Here is a 13,142-nt window from a genome sequence, read left to right as displayed (position 1 = left end):
TGACACAGTACTAGTACATAGCAGAGATCAATGAAGAAGCAGTTATTCAGGAACCAAGTCTCCTGAGGCCAAGTACCTAAGCTCACGTTTTCAAAATAAGTTTTTAGATTTATCAGGAAAATAGTATGCATCTACATAAAAGGTAGAAAAAGAATTGACAAGGATTTCACCATACCTGGCTTGTTTGAATGAATGGCCAACATGGCAGAGAATACCTTGCTAAGTTGAGCTTTGGTAGCCTGAAAAGAGGAAGAAAAATTATACTTCCTACACGGCAAAATCGCTGCTACTAATCTCTAAGTGATCTATCCTGTACCCTTACCATCTATAAAATCCAGTGGGGCTATCATTAGGGGCATGTAAGCATACAAAGGTACTCATAGTTTTCTTCTACTTAAACCACTGTACCTAAATATCCTAAATATAAAATAAATTTAAAAAAATTCAGACCCCGGCTGGGTAGCTCAGTTGGTTGGAGAGTTGTCCCGATGCACTCGGGTTGTGGGTTCGATCTCTAAGCAGGGCACATACAAGACACTCTCTCTCTCTCTCTCTCTCTCTCTCTCTCTCTCCCCCCTACCCTCCCTCCCTCTCTCAAAAATAAATAAAATTTTAAAAAATTATTTTCAACTTTAATGAACAAATACACATAAAGATCATTTTCTTTTCAACTGAATTGAAAGCCACTGAATCATTCAGATATGCAAATGTTACACTAAAGTTCAGCCTTCTTGGGTTCTTTTCCCATTTGTTCACCCTAACACCTTTGCAGAAAACATGGAATTCAGTAGTCAAGTATGGGGCTTAAAAGGCCAACTAACTAAAAGAAAGAGGGAGCAAGACACGCTGTCCAAATACTCACCCATTTCTTACAGAAGACTACATAGGATAGCCAAAGTTGAACATCATCCTGCAAGAAAAGCAATGTAGTAAGCTGCCTGAATTTGAACTTTATATTTAAAACAACTTTGAAACAAAGGCAGATTTCAGAAAATCTCATCAGTTATGACACCCTTTAGTGCAGTGGTCGGCAAACTGCGGCCCCTTGAGTGTGGCTCTTCCACAAAATACCACGTGCGGGCACGCACGTACAGTGCGATTGAAACTTCGCGGCCACACTGAAGGGGCCAAAGAGCCGCAAGTGGCTCGCAAGCTGCGGTTTGCCAACCACGGCTTTAGTGTATTAGGCTCTTCCTCATCAAGGCCTTAGATCTCTTAACCACAATAACTCAATCTGTTCCCTACTCCCACCTACCATGCTCCAAGACAAAATTTGTTGTCTATCCAATTTGTTCAATGCAGTTTTTAAATGGTCTCAATCAAGCATAGCAACCAAAGCTGGTTTGGCTCAGTGGATAGAGCGTCAGCCCAAGGACTAAAGGGTCTCAGATTCAATTCCGGTCAAGGACACATTCCTCGGTTGCAGGCTCAATCCCGAGCCTGGGGTGCATGCAGCCGGTCAGGGCATGTGTGGGAGGCGACCAATCTACGTATTTCTCTCACATAGATGTTTCTCTCTCTGTCTCTCCCCCTTCCTTCCACACTCTAAAAATCAATGGAGCCCTGGCTAGTTTGGCTCAGCAGATAGAGCATCGGAAAGAGGACTGAAGGTCCCTGGGTTCAATTCCAGTCAAGGGTACATGCCTGGATTGTGGGCCCGATCCCCAGTGGGGGGCGTGCAGGAGGCAGCCAATCAATGATTCCCTCTCATCATTGATGTTTCTCTCTCTCCCTCTCCCTTCCATCTCTGAAATCAATAAAAATGTATATATTAAAAAATAATAATAAAATAAAAATCAATGGAAAAATAGCCCTGGGTTTGGATTACCAAAAAAAATAAAAGGAATAGCAACCCAAAATTTGTCATTCCTAGGAATCCAAAGTACTTCCCATATAACCTATAATAAAAGTGTACTATGCTAATCAGACCAGACAGCCAAATGACCTTCTGGGCGATCTTCCGGACGAAGCCAGGGCTGCGAGGGCCGAGGTCAGCCGCTGCAGCTGTGAGGGCCAAGCCCCTTGCACAAATTTTGTGCATTGGGCCTCTAGTGTATATAATACGTCCCAGTCCCAGAGCTGAACTTGAAGAAAATCAAGTTACTGAGATACTGCCCCTACTCTAAGCATTTATCTTCCCACATCTAAGTCTTTCCTTAGAGATATCAAAACAACTTTCTGATCCTTAATTATGTATCAAATCCACTGCTTTAAGCACCATCCTCACAGAATAACTATAAAGTAATGAGATCAATTTTTTTTAGACATATATATTTCTTTATTGATTTCCGAGAGGAAGGGAGAGGGAGAGAGAGAGAGCGAAACATCAATGACGAGAGAGAATCACTGATCAGCTGCCCCCTGCACACCTCCTACTGGGGATCGGGCCCACAACCCGGGCACGTGCCCTTGGCCGGAATCTAACCTGGGACCCTTCAGTCTGCAGGCCGACACTCTATCCACTGAGCCAAACCAGCTAGGGTGAGATCAATTTTCTTAATGGTTTAATAAGTCGTTTCAAGTAATGATACCATCATTAGACTAAGTACTGAGACACCCAAGATAAGAATAGAAATAGACAATACATAGGAATATCCACGTCATAATATGTATAATACATATCTTCACATCTCTCACAGTTAAGCAAGCTCTGATCACTTACTTTCCACTTTGCTGAAGCTCGTCGGAATATGCCTTGTACCCGGTGTACAATAGAATTCTCAATCTCATCCTTCTTAAATGAATACCCGATGCGCTAAAAAGAACATAAAAAAAAAACCAAAGCCTCAGTTTAATTACATTTATCCAAAGCTGCATTCCTACTTGGTCATTCAACAGTACTGACAGAGAAAGCAAATAATTACAAACATCCATTATGAGTACATCATCATGCAACTTACCAATGCCAACTACTTCCCAAACCCAAGTTCTAGCTATAAAGCCACCCTATTTCATTCGATATTTTTTCAAACTTCCAGAAAATCATCTACTTACAGCTCTTCTTCTCTGGATCAGCTCCAGAAAATTAATTTCATACTGTGGAAGAAAAACATACCAAAAAAAGACAAAAATAAGAAAAATTATAACATTTTACATATGTAGGAAATACATTTAGCTAAAATCATAAAGTAAATAAAAATCAGGAATAGAAAGTGGAAGGTAATTTGCTATCAAAAAGCATCATCTACAGTAAATGTCTAGCATTCACTGAAAATTCACCTTACTTCTACAAAACTGAAAAATACACATATGCCCTAGCTGATATGGCTCAGGTGGACAGAGCACAGGCCCTCAAACTCAAGGGTCTCGGGCTCGATTCCAGGCAAGGGCATGTACCTCGGCTGCAGGGAGCATGTGGGAGGCAACCAATTGATGTGTCTCTCACATCAATGTTTCTTTCTCCCCCCCACTCCCCACTTCCTCCCTCCTTTCCACTCTCTCTAGCAATCAATGGAAAAAATATCCTCAGGTGAGGATTAAAAAATACTAAAAATAAAATGCCTCTAATACCTCATAGCAAGTTTATATGGTTGTGTGCAAGTGGGGAATGTGGAAATATATGTAAGAGTGTGTGTTTATATATGTTTTTAATCTACTTATTTCAGTCATACTCTCTTTTAAAACTAAACGAATCAATCTAATCCACACACAATTCTTTTTTTTCATATTCCTCTATTTGTACTGCCTTTATTTTTTTTTTTTATTAAGTTATTACATATGTGTCCTTATCCCCACATTACCCCCCATCCCCTTACCCCCTGATGTCTGTGTCCATTGGTTAGGCCTATATGCTAGCATATAAGTCCTTTGGTTGATCTCTCCCCCTTACCCCCACCCTCCCCTACCTTCCCTCTGAGGTTTGACGGTCTGATTGATGCTTCTCTGTCTCTGGATCTGTTTTTGTTCATCAGTTTATGTTGTTCACACACAATTCTTAAATATTTGAAGAGTGAAGTGATTTGCCACTTCTTAAGTCTCCCGACAGTTAAACACCTCTATTTCCTTCAATAAATCCTCCTGGAACGAGGTTTCCATCCTGGCTGCCTTCCAACCAACCTTTCAAAGTCCTTCTTAAAATGTAGTCTTGAGCTTAACACACTGCTTGCTCCACACTTTTTTTCAAAACAACATCTTCTGAGTGCCTGCTATTTGCAATGTCCTCTGTTCAACTTACCCAACACCCTACTTTCATTAACATAATCCATTAAATTCTATTTTTTGACATAATATGCTCTTGGCTCATTTTAAGTTAGCAACTTACTATGAGCCCTAGAACCTCTTTCAAATACAAGACTCTTAGCCAGGTTGTATATATCGTTAGGATTTTGTTGTTGTGATTTTTTAATATTTTTTGATTTTAGAAAACGAGAAAGGGAGAGAGAGAAAAACATCAATAAGCGAGACACATCAATCAGCTGCCTCCTGCACACTCCCTCCTGGGGATCAAGCCCACAACCTGGGCATATGCCCTGACCAGGAATCGACCCTGCAACCCCTTGGTGCACAGGATGATGTTCAACCAACTGAGCCACACCAGCCAGGGCCCATTAGTTTTGTTTAATTCAAGCTCAGAACCTTTAGTCTTATAACATTTCATCTTGTTATTGGGTTCTTTCTGAATCCTGATCTTGTCATCCAACGTATTAGCTATTCTCCCCCATCTGAAAATTAGTCTGGCATATATATATATACATACTTTTAAAATATATTTTTATTCATTTCAGAAAGGAAGGGAGAGGGAGACATAGAAACATCAATGATGAAAGAGAATCATTGACTGGCTGCTTCCTGCACGCCACCTACTGGGATCGAGCCCACAAACCAGGCATGTGCCCTTGACTGGGAATCGAACCATGATCTCCTGGTTGATAGGTCAACACTCAACCACTGAGCCACTCCAGCCGGGCTAGCATATATATTTTATCCTCACTCAAATCGTCTATTCGTTTACAGGACTGAAGAATCTTGTGGCAACCTCTTTCTAAATTGACAGACTTACAGACACATAAGCATAAACTTTCCAACCAGCTACTATCATCAAACTCACTCTCCTTTCTTTTCCACACAAGAGATAGTCTGTCAGAAATTAATGAAAGATCTTATATGCATACTAGAGGCCTGGTGCACGGATTCTTGCACCAGTGGGGTCCCTCGGCCTGGCCTGAACTCCCTCACAATCCGGGACCCCTCCGGAGATGTCGGATAGCCAGTTTCGGCCGGATCCCCACAGGCCCGATCCAGACAGGAGGGAGCCCGATCCTGTGCGTTGAGCTTCTGTCCCCTGGTGGTCTGTGAGCATCATAGCAACTGGTCGACTGGTCATTTGGTCACTTAGGCTTTTATATGAATAGATACTAGAGGCCCGGTGCACGACATTGGTGCAGGGGGGCGGGGGGGGGGGGTCCCTTAGCCCGGCCTACGTCCTCTCACAGTCCGGGACCCCTTGGGGCAGTCAGACATTCCTCTCACAGTCCGGGCCTCTCGAAGTCCAGGAACCCTCGCTCCTTACCACCCATCTGCAGCAGAGGTGGGAGAAGGCTCCCACCACCGCCACTGTGCTCGCCAGCCATTAGCTCGCCAGCCATTAGCCAAGCTTCTGGCTCAGCAGAGCTCCGCCACTTTGGGAGCGCACTGACCACCAGGGGGCAGCTCCTGCATTAAGCGTCTGCCCCCTGGTGGTCATAGCATGTCATAGCAACCGGTCATTACACCATTCAGTCAACTTGCATGTTCGGGTTTCATTATATAGGATGCAATACCTATGGATACAGATAACAGGTGGTGAAGGCCTGGGGTGGGGTGGGAATAGGTGGAAGGGAGTAATGGGGGCAGGAGACATCTGTAATACTCTCAACAATAAAGACTTTTTTAAAATTATTTTTTTAAAAGAGTCTGTCAAATCGCTTGTTGAAATCCAGATACACAATGTGGTGTCTTTGGCAGTCTCTGATCTACTAACTCCATAAAAAATAAATAAATGTTGTTTGCCAAGAACTAAAGCTTTAGTGGAGCAATGCTGTTCTCAAACCACCTCTGTTTTGTTCATAAGTTACCTGTCTAATCATCAGTTCTAGAACTTCATTGAAAATTGACATCAAGCTGGCCGTTCAATTAATTTAAAATGTGTGAGATTAAAAGTCATGAAATTATTCACTTACTTGAACATAATTGATAAAGTCTTCCTTACAAAGAGCTCTTCGCTGTATTTTGTATTCTAGATCTGAAGCCTTCTTAATGATAGCCCTGAGGAGAAAGCCATTTAAAATGTAACACTTGAAAAGAGCAAAGCGTAGCCCTAGCCGGTTTCGCTCAATGGATAGAGGGTCAGCCTGCGGACTGAAGGGTCCCAGGTTCGATTCCAGTCAAGAGCACATGCCTGGTTGCCGGCTCGATCCCCAGTGGGGGGCATGCAGGAGGCAGCGAATCAATGATTCTCTCTCATCGTTGATGTTTCAATCTTTCTCTCCCTCTCCCTTCCTCTCTCTGCAATCAATAAAAAAAAATATTTTTTTAAAAAGCAAAGCTTAAATAACTATGGGTTTTATTAAGTCTCTTAATTTTTTATATATTTAAAAAATATTTACCAAAACATATAATTCCCAGACAATTATCCTTCATAAGCAAGTATTCTCTTACATGATTACTTCTGTGTTCTTAAGGGCATCAGGATATATTTTTAAACTTTCATGAAAATCATCTTAATTGCCAGAACCACTAACATTCCCACCAGCAAAAAACTAAAACAAAAAAAAACAATCTTAAATATTTTGCATTATTTATATTTGGCATTAATAAAGATTCCTCTTACTCCAAATTCAGGTCACTTAAATTTTAATAACAATCAACTCTTTCCTAAATTCCTCTTACTTCTGAGTTCCCAACATGCAGACTAAACACACACACACACACACACACACACACCAAAACCTAGATTGTCTCTACATAGAAAGGTTTATTATTTCTACAAGGACTTATGGGAGAAGACTCTGTATTTAGCTAAGGAATACACACACAAAAATGTGCATTTTAGGAGAATACAAGATATGCAAGACCAATAATTGTCTCTAGTTAATAACAACATTCACTGAGCGCTTATTAAGAGTCCACACCGATATGTTACATTTCATTAACAACGTTTACTTTAAGGATCCCCCTAATCACATTAGTACATTCACAGTCACTGTAAAATGAAGAAACAGTGGCAGAAAACCATTTAAAACTATTAGACTTAATGTTAACCAGTTACTGAGTGCCCATTTTATGCCAGACATTGTTGGCTAAGCCCTGGGGTAGAATAGGAAATTGAACTAAATGGGCCCCGTCCTCAAGTCTTGTTGGAAAGACTTATCTGCTCCTCCGGGGTCCCCTCGGTGCCCTCTCTGCATCCCCAGAGCATCTCCTGTCATCCACAGACAGTACACACCGCACTGCGATCCGAGCGCGTCTCCCCCACCACCCGCAGGGCAGCCGGCGCCTGATGGGCAGAGACCCTGGGATTATCACCTTTACAGCCCCAAGACCCGGCTCCAGGAAGGGCTGTCAGTATGTCTTGCGGGACGGGTCCCCTTGCAGTAAATGAGCAGTTAATTCTAGGCATCATCAACATCGAGAGACGGGCTTCCGCCACGTTAGGAAAATAAACACAAGTGCTCCCATCCCTGCCCCCGCCACACAGGCACGCTCGCGCCGCAACCTCCCCTCGGCCCGCCCCAGCGCTTCTTCGTCCTCAGCTCACTTTATCTCCGCATGACTGAACAGTCCGATGCGCTCCAGCTGCTCCAACTCCGGGAGCCGGTCCTCTATGCGTTCCTGGATGATCTCCGCCATGAGGTCCGAACTCTAGAACTCCACCAAGCGCTTCTCAACTTCCGACACGCGCGGGAAGGGACCACCTATTCCCGAGACCCGGCCCAGACGCTCGCACGTGCTGACGTAACGTGCGCTCTAGGTCCCGCCTTTTCCGTTTCCGCCGCCTCCGCCGTCGGAAAGGCCCTCGGGCACTTGCGGCCGCTGTCTCCTCCCTGTGGCCGACTGTGGTATTGCAGCGAGGGACCCTCCTTCGCAGTACGGCCCCAGGGGACTGGCGTGAAGGGGCGGGGCTAGCGTGGGGCGGGGTTTAGAAAAAGCGCCTCCGGGTCTGTAGGAGCTACCTGAAAGAGACGTGAGATGCATTTTCTACAGAATATTGTCTCCTTTTATTCTGCTCTCATCCCACGTCCTTGTTTTCCAAAACCGAGAACAACAACAAAAAAGAAAGGATAAAGCGTATTGTAAAGGGTGAGACAAAAATAATACAATAATTAATAAATAATAATACAAGAGTGAACTGTTTCAAATAACATTTCAAAAATTTAGTAATGAGCCCTAGCTGGTTTGGCTCTGTGGATAGAGCATTGGCCTTCGGACCTGAGGGTCCTGGGTTTGATTGCTGTCAAGGGCACATGCTATGTTTGTGGGCTCGATCCCCAATAGGGGGTGTGCAGGAGGCAGCCGATCAATGATTCTCTCTCATCATTGATGTTTTTATCTCTCTCTCCCTCTCCCTTCCTCTCTGAAATCAATAAAAATATATGTAAAACAAAGCAAAACAAAAATTAGTAATGAAAATCGTAGGGGGCGCTAAAGCTGATCAGGCTATCCAAAGCACTATGTCTTTTTCAGCTAGATTTAGAAACCAGTGTGATAACACTGGTTGTTCACGTGCCAATTAGAATCAATAATTGGCTGACTAATTTTTTAATGGTGAGAGATTTTTATTATTTAAACAATGATCCTGGCTGTGTCGGACAAGGTCTTTCAAAACTTATGGCTATGGGTGGACATCAGAAACTTTTTTAGAAGACGAGATCTTGGTATTGAAAAGGTTGTGTGTTATCGAATAAAATCAGTAAGATATAGACACTCCTAAACCATAAAGCAACTTAGCATTTCTAAGAAAACCATCAGACAACCCAGCTGGGACATGACATTGTTGGTGTAATTACTAAACTCAAAATAACTATACAGCTCAGCTCTTTTTTAAGATGATACAGAACCAAAGCAGGAGTTCTTGCTAGACCTGTTTATTTCAACATTTGCATGAGACCTTGATCCTCTGTGTGATTTATGAAAGAAGAATAGGGTTAGCATTCACCAGCTCCCACCTCTGTGCTTTTCTTTTTTTCCTTTCACATTTTACCCCACTGGTTTTGTCTGTTCTTGTCTCCTTGAAGGAAAGATTACAATCAAGAGACAAAGTGTAGAAAAACAAGCAAGAATGTATTGACCGCAGCAAAGAATATACTTAGGACTGTGAAACAAGGAAGGACTTAGAACAGCGGTTCTCAACCTGTGGGTCTCGACCCCTTTGGGGGTCGAACGACCCTTTCACAGGGGTCGCCTAAGACCATCAGAAAACACATATATAATTACATATTGTTTTTGTGATTAATCACTATGCTTTAATTATGTTCAATTTATAACAATGAAAACACATCCTGCATATCAGATATTTACATTATGATTCATAACAGTAGCAAAATTACAGTCATGAAGTAGCAACGAAAATAATTTTATGGTTGGGGGTCACCACAACATGAAATGTATTAAAGGGTCTCGGCATTAGGAAGGTTGAGAACCACTGACTTAGAAGAAGCAACAGGAAAACCTAGGCTGTGCTGCTTTGGCTCACTGAGAAGTGAGCGAAAAGGGGGCCTTGGAGACAAGTTCAGGGGGTTCGCTTGGGACAAGCTGCCACTGCCCAGTGCTCCCCTGGTTACAAGTCTTGTGGGGTCCCGTGGAGTTTAGGAGATGCATGCCTGTGGGGGAAGAAGAGAGGAAGGGAATGGCAAGGGCATGCTCCCTGGAGGGAGAGGGTGCGCTGGGACCTTTGTTTTGAGGGGTTTTAAGGCTGGGTGTTTAGGGGAGGTCTTAGGAGAGGATCTCAATAGAATATTCACCAGCTTTATGCTGCTGTAACCAAAACGAGGTTTATTCTCTTAACTTCATCTGTCCAAGGATGTGGTTGGCAAATTACACTAATTGAATTTCTGCTATCTGTCTCCCTGAGTGGGGTGATTTAAGCCACTTACCCTCTGTTTGGGGGGAAGTGCAACCCATTTACTCGTAAGTGTCCTTGGTGTAGGGAAGATAGGATTTACTAGGGGCCTGCAAACTGCTGTCTAACTTAGTTTCCCTATTCTGCTTGTCCTGGAATTTTCCTAGCTTCTTACTATTCTGTAACAGTTGTACACATATGCAAAAATCCATCCACTGAGGTTCAAACTTTAGATTTGTGCACTTCATGAAAGTTATACTTTAAAAGAAAATAGTATCCTCTTTGAGGATACCATTCCTTTCAAGAGCAAAATATTGAAACACAAATGGCCAAAGCCTTCTCCCTCTCCAAAAGAGTTCATGTGAATTTTGCATCCAAGCCCACAATGTATTCGTTTTAAAATAAATTATTGGCCTGGCCCGGCTGGTGTTGCTCAGTGGTTGAGCATCGACCCCTGAACCAGGAGGTCACAGTTCGATTCCCGGTCAGGGCACATGCCAGGGTTTCGGGCTCTACCTTCAGTAGGGGTGTGCAATAGATGATGTTTCTCTCTCATCTCATCGATGTTTCTATCTCTCTATCCCTCTCCCTTCCTTTCTCTGAAATCAAATTAAAAGACATATTTAATATAAATTATTGTCTGTGTGTTTCAAATCATCATGTAAGATTAATCCCAGAAAGATGTATCCTGCCCACCCCATGTTGGAGAAACACTGGCCCCATTGAACCCAGTTTGGAAAACAGGGATGAGGGGCCTAAGGCCCCTAAGATAATCTCTTAGGGAATTGGACAGATGGACGATAGCAGATGTTTGCAAATCAAATCAAAACTTCTGTTCTTGCCTTCAAAGTACGTAAGTGTAAACTTCAAAATAGCTTGAACTTTTCTTTAATTATTCATTGTCACATCTGAAGATTAAGTTCTCAGATAGCTCAATGGTTAAAAACAGCAGGCAAAGAAATGCTTATCTTTTATTATTATTATTACTAGAGGCCTGATGCACGAAATACGTGCAAGAGTAGGCCTTCCTTCCCCAGGCTGCCAGCACCGGCTTCCCTCTGGCACCCGGGACCCGGGCTTCCCTCGCAGCCCTGGCTTCGTCCGGAAGGTCGTCCGGAAGAATGACTGGAAGGACGTCCAGAAGGACATCTGGTCTAATTAGCATATTATGCTTTTATTATTATAGGTGATTATTTTTTTTATTTTTTTAAAATATATTTTATTGATTTCTTACAGAGAGGAAGGGAGAGGGATACAGAGCTAGAAACATCGATGAGAGAGAAACATCGATCAGCCGCCTCCTGCACAGCCCCCACTGGGGATGTGCCCGCAACCAAGGCACATGCCCTTGACCGGAATCGAACCTGGGACCCTTCAGTCCGCAGATCGACGCTCTATCCACTGAGCCAAACCGGTTAGGGCTATAGGTGATTATTATTATAATTATTATTTGGTAAAGGGACGTACCTAACTTCAGTGCTAAATCACCTGGAATCCCATCCCCCTACCTTGCTTAAGTCCCCTGCTCGCTTCTCCCACACAGAGAGCTCCAGTCCACTTCAAAGTCAGAGCAGAAGTGATAGACACGGATTGGTCTTTGATGCCTAAGAACACCAGAGCCCGCTGTTTGATGCGAATGCAAAGCATCTGTACTTTTCAAACCTTTCATGTTATCTCACACCGCTGCAACAAAAGCTGAAGAGTTTGAGGTGACACACATTATACACATTAAAATATTTGGAACCGGGGACTTCTCATTTCTTCTTCTATTATGTATAGCTTCTTTTACTTCGCAAACCACACGGGATAGTAAATTACTTCTGGCACGCAGCCCTTGTCCTCTTGCCAAATTTCAACTGAGGCAAGTTTTTACAGCGAGGCTAATAAGCCCTGGAAATGAGGAGGTAAGTAGAATGGAGATGATGGCATGGCCTTTAACTGCGGGAGCCTCGGAGGACAACGTGAGATTCGAATAGATTCTACTTTTTAAAGTTTTTTTTTATTCTAATGAAATCTTTAAAAACTCTTTCAGGTTACTCCAGTTCAAGCACATGTACATGGAAAGACTTTCTTTTAATTGGCAAAAGCATTTTTGTGGGTTGTTTTCCCGTGGCTTACGTTATTGCTTTTTGAAAACTCACAAAAAAAAAAAAAAAGGAGAAGAAGAAAAGAAATGGTAGTTTGGGGATAACAACCTACTATTAAAACAAACTGACATCTTGAAAAAAAACATGCTCTGAAATGATTGGCCTGCCAATTGTTTGTGTGTGAATACATTTCATCAAAGCCATCGCTGATTAGCTACGTCAACTTTTTTTTCAGTTTGCCTCCAACCCATATAGAAACCCGATCCTGCTTAAGTACGTTGCAGGTCTTTCTTGAACAAAACTTCAAAAAATTGAAAATAAATATCACGTGTCATTTTCATCACGGAAAGAAGCAGGTAGGATCTGTTGTGAGGTAACACCCATTTCTCTAAATTGAATTCCCACGTCCGTTCCCAGGCACAAGTGACAAGGAAAAATTCTTTTTCCTCTTCTCATTTTACCCTCCAATTAGACGTGGACTGATTAGCCTCAGCATCACATGCTCATCCCAACTTGTTTCGGCAAAAGAAGAGGTTTGGCATGTGTGTGTGTATGTGTGGCATGGCCTTCCTCCAGAAATGCCAGCTTTCTTATCGTTCACCAGCCATTCCATGCTATTTACACACACTATTCCCTGTGCCTGGAATATCTTTTGTCCCTTCATTCATTTGGGAAGTGGCTTGGGCCTGCTCCCTGGAGGGGGAGCCCCCCAGGACCTTTATTTTCAGGAGTTTTAAAGGCTGCACATTTAGGGGAAGTCATAAGAGAGAATCAATAGAATACTCATCAGCTTTATACTGATGTACCAAAATGAGATTTATTCTCTTCATTTGTCTGTCCTTGGGTGTGGTTGGCAAATGGCACTTAATTGAATACCTAATATCTGTCTTCCTGAATAGGGTGATTTTTTGAAAATTTTTATAAGAATTTATTTGAGCCCTAGCGAGTGGTCAGTGGTTAGAGCATTGGCCCAAGGATTCCATCCATCTCTTTATCTCCCCCCCCCTTCTACTCTCTCT

At 42.8% G+C, this 13,142-nt stretch overlaps 1 protein-coding gene across 1 annotated transcript in view; it reads right to left on the bottom strand.

The window, feature by feature from the left end:
* Positions 1-7,910, bottom strand: part of UTP6 (UTP6, small subunit processome component) — a 27,955-nt gene extending 20,045 nt beyond the window's left edge. Inside the window, exons 1-6 of the mRNA XM_006102060.3 lie at positions 7,736-7,910; positions 6,159-6,243; positions 2,995-3,036; positions 2,663-2,755; positions 863-910; positions 176-239 (exon numbers count right to left, since the gene is read on the bottom strand). Of these exons, the coding sequence (XP_006102122.1) occupies positions 176-239; positions 863-910; positions 2,663-2,755; positions 2,995-3,036; positions 6,159-6,243; positions 7,736-7,827 (424 nt within the window). The 5' untranslated portion in view covers positions 7,828-7,910. The remainder of the gene's footprint in view (positions 1-175; positions 240-862; positions 911-2,662; positions 2,756-2,994; positions 3,037-6,158; positions 6,244-7,735) is intronic.
* Between the last annotated feature and the right edge of the window lie 5,232 nt (positions 7,911-13,142).

Source organism: Myotis lucifugus, unplaced genomic scaffold (assembly GCF_000147115.1).
Source record: "Myotis lucifugus unplaced genomic scaffold, Myoluc2.0 scaffold_396, whole genome shotgun sequence".
Classification (NCBI taxonomy): domain Eukaryota; kingdom Metazoa; phylum Chordata; class Mammalia; order Chiroptera; family Vespertilionidae; genus Myotis; species Myotis lucifugus.
Note: the sequence above shows the minus strand (reverse complement) of the source record. Positions and strands in the feature narration are given on the sequence as shown.